The 8259-nt window shown below is 39.4% G+C and overlaps 1 gene segment (V, D, J or C); it reads right to left on the minus strand.

Moving 5' to 3' along the window:
- Nucleotides 1-1410: 1410 nt before the first annotated feature.
- On the minus strand, nt 1411-1932 carry LOC106838650 (immunoglobulin kappa variable 4-1-like). The segment is given in 2 exon segments: nt 1411-1709; nt 1884-1932. Coding segments are annotated over 2 exon segments (348 nt in total).
- Between the last annotated feature and the right edge of the window lie 6327 nt (nt 1933-8259).

Consider the following 8259-nt stretch of genomic DNA (forward strand, 5'->3'; position numbering starts at 1 on the left):
ATTTGCATGGTATCTCATTTAATCATTTTCTTTATCTGAGAAATGGTGTAATATATAACTTTTCATATGTAAGTAAAGTGAGGCACAGAAAATAATTCTATTTTATTTTTTTGCTAGTCATAAATCCGGAAAATAGATCTGAACTCATACCTGTCTTCTTCCAAAACTAACATTTTTTGTTAGCAACTAGTGTTTCACAAGCCTAGCTGATCTTTAGTCATACGAGTTTTGTGAAAAATATGTTTTCTCCAGACATAAACTCATCTTATAGATGAGCTTCCCAGACGTGAGATGTGGAAACCAGAATTTTTACACCTCATATAATTCTTCTATTGTCTGAAGTACCAGTCAGCAAACGGGCATTTAGAGACCACTTTTTCACCACAGTCCCAAAGACACAAGAATCACAATGTTTCCTACTAAATGTTTACCCTTTGTCATTTACTTAGAAGAGTATCCTAACATGCTATGCACACAATAAATATAATGATTATAAGTGTGGAAATAGGAAATTGAGCTCCGGCAAGAAAAGGATGGAAAACAGTCCATTGGATTTCAATTTCAAAGCCAGTAGGTGACCTATTATTGATAGAACAAAGTCATGGAGATGGTTGCACACATTCCCAGTGTTAACAAGGCTGGCTGCTGGAAGCATCACGGGCTATTATTGCAGAAAAAGGCTATCCGGAGGAGGTGGAATATGAGACCAACATTTGGAAAATAGCTATGACCAAGAGGAATGGAATAGAGGAAAGAATCCAGTCTGGAGCAAAGGCCATGAGGTGAAAATGCAGAAAGTCAGACCAGGAGACACTGACTAGGACAGCATCTGAGAAGTGGTTGACGTAGAGAAGTAGACCAAGGTCTGACGAGGAAGTGACTGCAAACAAGATACTGAGCACTGAAACTTGGGAGGCTCCCCAGCTAAGATAGTAACCGGAACAGGGTTATACAACAAAGGAATGAAAGGGGAAAGTTTAGTGTCATCAGGCATAGGGCAGAGATAGGTGATCCATGAGGGTGTGAAGCACCCTGGTCCCTTCTCCACAAGATGCTGTTGAAGCCATGATTGGCTCAGTAATATGAACCCCTCTGTAGAGACAACACAGATTCACGTGTGGCAAAAAATCTTGAACGTTGTTGAGAAGTGTCCATGGCAGGTCATTTTACAGAGTCTTCATAGAGTGTCTTCCTTGTGTAAGAGACGCAGAACAAGATAATCCACTCAATATTCCCTTGAGACTTGCACATTCTTCCACAATTAAGTCAGAAAACGTGGCCTCTCATACAGCTAAGGGAGAAACAGTTTCAGCAAGGAAGCAGCTGGTGCAGCAAAGATTCCCTGACCCATGGGTCTGGGGAGGAGGTTTTTGCTCGAGCCTGAAGCACTGTGGGAGGACTACTATAAAGCTACTGACGGTAATAAAGTGCCACATCTTCAGCCTGGAGGCTGCTGATGGTGACAGTGAAATCTGTTCCAGACCCACTGCCACTGAATCGGTCAGGGACCCCTGTGGCCCGGGTGGATGCCCAGTAGATGAGCAGCTTAGGAGCCTGGCCTGGTTTCTGCTGGTACCAGGCTAAGTAATTCTTCTGTTTGGAGCTGTATAAAAGACTCTGGCTGGACTTGCAGTTGATGGTGACCCTGTCTCCTACAGACACAGCCAGGGAGACTGGAGACTGGGTCATCACAATGTGCCCACAGACACCTGCAATCAGGAATGGACAGGGACTATACATTGCATCACTAATATATTAAAATATATGTCTGACAATGTAGGTTTCATCACTTATCTTATAATTAGACTGATTTAGATGTTTCATTCTGCGCGTAAAAATCATTCTCCAATTTTCCAAAGAGATTTCTTTTCTAAACCTCTCACCTGACACCCAGAGCACCAGGAAGATGCGGAATTGGGGCTGTGGCACCATGTTGCTGCTTGCTGGCCCGTCTGACTCACTCAGGCCCCATCTCCAGGAAACCCCATTAATAGAGTTCTGAGCAGCCAGCCTGGTACCAGTGTTGCCTATGCAAAGCAGCAGAGAGTATGAGAGCAACAGTTCCTGTTCAGTGAGTTGTGAAGACAAATAACGGAAAGAAGGAGACAAAAATCTCCTTACCCAGGAAATGTGACTGTAGGCCTACAGGAGACCTACAAATAACCTAAAACTATAGTTTCAATACAGTTCAGCAAAATTCCCAAATGCAACATTTTTAATATCAAATCTACTCTTTGAAATCAGCTAAATTCAACTTGAAAACATAATTTATAAGAGAATAAGTGTAATTTTGAGTATGTATACAGAACTTATTTGAAACATAAATATGTCAGTATATGAAAAGCATTCGTGTCACTCGATAGAAGGAAGATATGGTGCACAGAATTATACCTCTATCTCAGATTCTCTTTTGAATTTTAAATACGTCTTTGAAGTTCTTCATGGACATCTCATGAGCATTTCAATACATCCAAACCAGACCTCTGATATTTCCCTCAACACAAACACTATCTCAGAAAATGAATCACCACATACTTAGAACCACCCTTCTCACTGATCTCTAAGTTAGCTTCTCAAATATCAGTTAAAGTCCTCTCAAATTCCTGTCACCAACTGATCTAAGGTGTCACAGCTCCTCCTGGGGGTAAGAGGTGAAATATCTTTAGCTCCTGATCTGTGATAAAGCAGCTCTTTATTTATTCTTATTGCAAATCAAAAATAATTATAAAATTATATAAATAAAAGTATCATAACTCTCCTAGGCATAGGGCATTTGGATAACTCCATCAGGACCCTTGACCTCACAGAATTTTCATTAATGGGAGCAGCAGACAGTAAAAAAGAAATAACATTTTTGCTGCTACTCCTATCATGTTCCTTTGAGATCTACCCCATGAAGCGACGTCCTTACTCAGGGTGAATGGGACAATGGGGGTTCAGGTCCATTTAGCATATCCTCATCCCTCAGCATAAACAGAGTTGGAGCAAGGGGGAACAAATTGGTCCTATTGGTTAAAAACTTGTGCTTCTTAAATAACTAACTTAATTGTAATCTCATTAATTGCCAGGTATCCAAATCATCTTCTAATCACGGTCCATGGACTTTCAATTCATCATTTCCCTGCAGATGAAGCCACCCAACACACAGATCAGTAACAGGAATCAATGCTCTGTCACTACATACAAAAATCAGCTGGATCCAGTTTTAGCAGAGCATTTTAAATAAGTTTAATATTCGTTTCCAGTGAAGCTAACCTTCTGCTTCACCCTTCTCCACTTTTTCTTCGAAAGTGATTTTTCCTGAGCTAAAGGAGAGAAAGGAGTCTTTATCCTCTACATCTCTTGGATTTAAGGCGACCCCTCCTTGAGGTGCTTACTTATCTTTTCCTTCTGTAATCTTTAGCTCAGACCTTTGATTGAAGATGGCAGAGTTGACATTTGTGCTCTGTCTTCCATCTATTTTGCCATTTCAAACCTCTCAAATACTATTTGATAGACTGATTTGGGGAATGCTTATTTCAAGCCAATTCCAGGGATGAAATGCAGGACAGAGGACTAGGCTTTCAGAGAAGCCATCTGCTTGACTGCAATGATCTGCAGTGACCTGTAAAAGGATGGTTATTGCCTAAGCTTCACCACATGCAGAGGATCTTAGAAACCTGACAGAATGTGAGGAATGGACACATATAGGATCAAGGAGCACATAATCCCGGGATCTGTTGGCATCCATTCTAAAGTTTCTCGTAATGTGAATCTAACACAATGGAGTGCAGACTTGAGAGATAGGAAGACATTGGAGCTTGGTGATACAAACGAGCCACTGGATTCAGCCTTTCTTTCAGCCTGCCACTCTGGACTTTTCTTTTGTTTAAGTACTCTTCCATTCAGTGCAGGGTACACTGAAGTTTCTGCTAATTGCAACTCAAACTTTGCCAAATGATGCTCCAGTTTTGGGGGGGTTTTGTTTGTTTTTCTCTTTCCTGAGGAAGTTTCATCTTGAGCTAACATCTATTGCCAGTCTTCCTCTATTTTGTATGTGGGTTGCTGCCTCAGCAAGGCCATGAGTGGTGTAGGTCCATGCCTGGCCACTGAAGTGGAGCATGCTGAACTTAACCACTACACTACCGGGGCTGGCTCCTCCAAAACTCCAGTTTTAAAGAATTTTATTTTGGTAATATAATTAGAAACATCACCATTTTATTTTTCACCCTAAAATGTCACGTCCCAAGAAATGTAAAATAATTCTTGTTTAAAATAGATTTGTTCTTATCCTGGAGAACTCTAGTAATATGTAGGCCAAATACTGTATAGATCAGTAATTTGGGAGGAGGAAGTTTACTATTTCATAAGATTGTCAAAAATGATTTTAATTTTAAGGCATTAAAAACCCTTAATCTGAAGTCTACATTCATTTTTTATATGTTAATCACAACCAAGAGACAGAATATGATCTTAGGAATGAGAATAGAAGACTGGAAGGATTTGAACATAGATGCACACACACATACACTTCTTAATAAAAATGATAGTAGCAAAATGAGTAGCAGCAATGGTCTGTATGTTTTTCAAACAGATGTTCACATGTATTTCACAATTGATTTGTCATCATAAATTAGATCATCTTTATTTCCTAAACAGGAAGAATTCTGACATTAATGGAAATATTTAAAATGCATTTTGATAGCACAGTTATCAAAAGGCATTGAGTAACATTTAAGCATATGAGTCAGTCCTTTAGCCGTCATCAACACATGTGACTCCAGGACTGCTGTGCAGTGATGGGCTTTCCTCCTCTGTGTTGTAGACACAGGTTCTCTCTCTTTGCAGCCAGCACATGAAGGCTTAGGGACTCCTTGGTCTTGTTATAGTAATAGCAGAGCCAGCTTTGTCTCATCTTCCTTGTCCTCTCTGCAACTCACAGCAATTCTCCAGATGGTATGGTATTGATCTTGAGCCCACATAGAGAGAATTCATTCTCAGAGGGCCTTGTTTGATCCAAGGTTTACGAAGGTTATCCTAATCCAGGCTCCAATTCCAGGGGCAGCAATTCTCTTTAGCTACAGTAAGAAACTGGTGTTTGTTTACTTATTTATTTATAGATAATCAGCTCTAGCATCACTAATTAAAGCTTTCATGGCAATAAAATCAGAGGGGAGGAGCTGGCCCCATGGCCTAGTGGTTAAGCTCTGCAAGCTCCACTTCGGTGGCCTGGATTTGGTTTCCAGCGTGAACCTACACCACTCATCAAGGGCCGAGCTGTGGCAGTGACTCACATAAATAGTAGAAGAAGATTGACATAGATGTTAGCTCAGGGTGAATCTTCCTCAGGAAAAAAAAAAAAAATGAAAGAAACAAGGAGGAAAGAAAGTAGAATATAAAAGTCCCCAAACAAGAATAAGGTGCATTCCACTAGTTCAGTGGATAGTAAAGAGATCTATGGGCCTGGGTGAGGCAGATGCTGAAACACATGGGGGCGTCCTGCTTTAAATTTGAATCAAAACAAGTCCCTGCCCCCAACTCTGCAAATGCTGTAGACTGGCCATGGCTGAAGCAGGTGGGAGTGTCCTATGGTTGTTTTAATTAGCCCCAAATTTCTACTGCCCTACTTGTTTAACACTTGGCTGGCTTCCTCTGGAGCTGGGCATCTTATTAAGTCGCTAATTTCCACCTCTCCCTTCCTTCAGCTTCCTTGCACCTCAATAGCCACCCGCCTGATGGAAACAAATAGCCAAACTGGATAAATAATGTCATAATCAGCAGTAGTTTCATCATGAGTTCTACTTTGCTGTGTTTCTCAGAATAAATATGATAGAAGGCGTTTTCAGTTATAAATATCTTTCTTTGCAGCAAGTCACAATGTTCTAAGATTTCCTTATTTTTAAAGGTAAATTTCCTTGGGCAAACCCCAAGTTGAATTATTTTATGAATTGTTAATAAAGCCCTAAGATTTTTCTCTTTTTTTCAAGAGTAAAAAGTATATTTCATGGTAAGTTAAAAAAAAAAGAGAGACCTAGGGTTTTGGACAATGATGTGTGTGTGAGATACACAGCCTTTGAAGAAACATGGTTTTATCTCTGTGCATCTGCAATAAATACCTTGTTCATTTAATCATCATAATGATGGGTCAGGAAATTCCAAAATGATTTACTGTAACTTTAGGATGATCTTGAGTACTGCTTTTAATATTTTTTTAAAAATTTGAAACAATTTCACACAGAAATACTGCAAGTAAAGCATAAAGTAGCCTTTCTCCCTTGAACCAAATGAGAGTAAGTTGAAGATCTGATAGCCCCACCCTCTAAGGCTTTACTCTGAATTTTCTATAAATAATACATTCTTCTACATAACTCAGACACAGTTGTGAAATCAGCATTAATACATCAACCTGTCTAGTCCTCAGGTCCATTTGAAGTTTTGACAATTGTCTCCCAAATGTCTGTGGTAACAAAAGGACCTGATCCAGAATCCCTTGTCACTTTTAGTTGCCTCTTTAGTCTCCATCAGTCTGGAACAGTTCTTCAGTCTTTCCTTGAATGACATGACCTTATTCTTTGGAAGATTACACACCAAGTTATTTTGTAGAATGTCCCTCAAGAAACCAAGTTCTGATCACGACGGGCGCTGATTGAGATTTTATTCCATTGCTTTTAATCTAGGGAAAATTATCTATCTATCTAACCATCTATCTCTCTCTCTATCTATCTATCTGTCTATCTATCCATTCATATCTATATCTGTATACAAACATGTGTTTACACTAATATCTGCAACTGCAATCCTAAAGAATAGTTTGTTCTGGTAATTTCATTTTCCTCATTTGCAACTCCTTTAACCAACAGTGAGAATCTTGGTTCTAATTATTCTTTTTTTTTAAATTGAGTTAGTGATAGGTTACAATCTTGTGTGATTTCAGTTGTACATTAATGTTTGTCATTCATGTTGTAGGTGCACCACTTCACCCTTTGTGCCCACCCCCCACCCCACCTTTCCCCTGGTAGCCACTAATCTGTTCTCTTTGTCCACATTTTTAAATTTCTCATATGAGTGGAGTCATACAGAGATTATCCTTCTCTAACTGGCTTATTTCACTTAACATAATTCCCTCAAGGTCCATCCATGTTGTTGCAAATGGGATGATTTTGTTCTGTTTTGCAGCTGAGTAGTATTCCATTGTATATATATACCACAACTTCTTTATCCTTTCATCTGTTGATGGGCACTTAGGTTGCTTCCATGTCTTGGCTATTGTAAATAATGCTGCAATGAACATTGGGGTGCATAGGACTTTTGGGATTGCTGACTTCAAGCTCTTTGGATAAATACCCAGTAGCGGAATGGCTGGATGGTATGGTAGTTTTATTTTTAGTTTTTTGAGGACTCTCCATACTGTTTTCCATAGTGGCTGCACTAGTTTGCATTCCCACCAGCAGTGTATGAGGGTTCCATTCTCTCCACAACCTCTCCAACATTTGTTACTATTAGTTTTAGATATTTTTGTCATTCTAATGGGTGTAAGGTGATATCTTACTGTAGTTTTGATTTGCATTTCCCTGATGATCAGCGATGATGAGCATCTTTTTATGTGCCTATTGGCCATCCGTATATCTTCCTTGGAGAAATGTCTGTTCGTGTCTCCTGCCCATTTTTTGATTGGGTTGTCTGATTTTTTGTTGTTGAGTTGTGAGAGTTCTTTATATATTATGGATATTAAGCCTTTGTCAGATATATGACTTGCAAATATTTTTTCCCAGTTAGTGGGTTGTTTTTTTGTTTCAATCCTGTTTTCACTTGCCTTGAAGAAGCTCTTTAGTCTGATGAAGTCCCATTTATTTATTCTTTCTATTGTTTCCCTTTTCTGAGAAGACATGGTGTCCGAAAAGGTCCTTTTAATACTGATGTCAAAGAGTGTACTGCCTACGTTTTCTTCCAGAAGCCTTATGGTTTCAGGTCTCACCTTTAGGTCTTTGATCCGTTTTGAGTTTATTTTGGTGAATGGTGAAAAAGAATGGTCAATTTTCATTCCTTTACATATGGCTTTCCAGTTTTCCCAGCACCATTTGTTGAAAAGACTTTCTTTTCTCCATTGTATGCACTCTGCTCCTTTGTCGAAGATAAGCTGTCCATAGATATGCGGTTTTATTTCTGGGCTTTCAATTCTGTTCCATTGATCTGTGTGCCGGTTTTTGTACCATTACCATGCTGTTTTGATTACTGTAGCTTTGTAGTAAGTTTTGAAGTCAGGGATTGTAATGCCTCCTG

This window comes from Equus asinus, chromosome 6 (assembly GCF_041296235.1).
Source record: "Equus asinus isolate D_3611 breed Donkey chromosome 6, EquAss-T2T_v2, whole genome shotgun sequence".
Classification (NCBI taxonomy): Eukaryota; Metazoa; Chordata; class Mammalia; order Perissodactyla; family Equidae; genus Equus; species Equus asinus.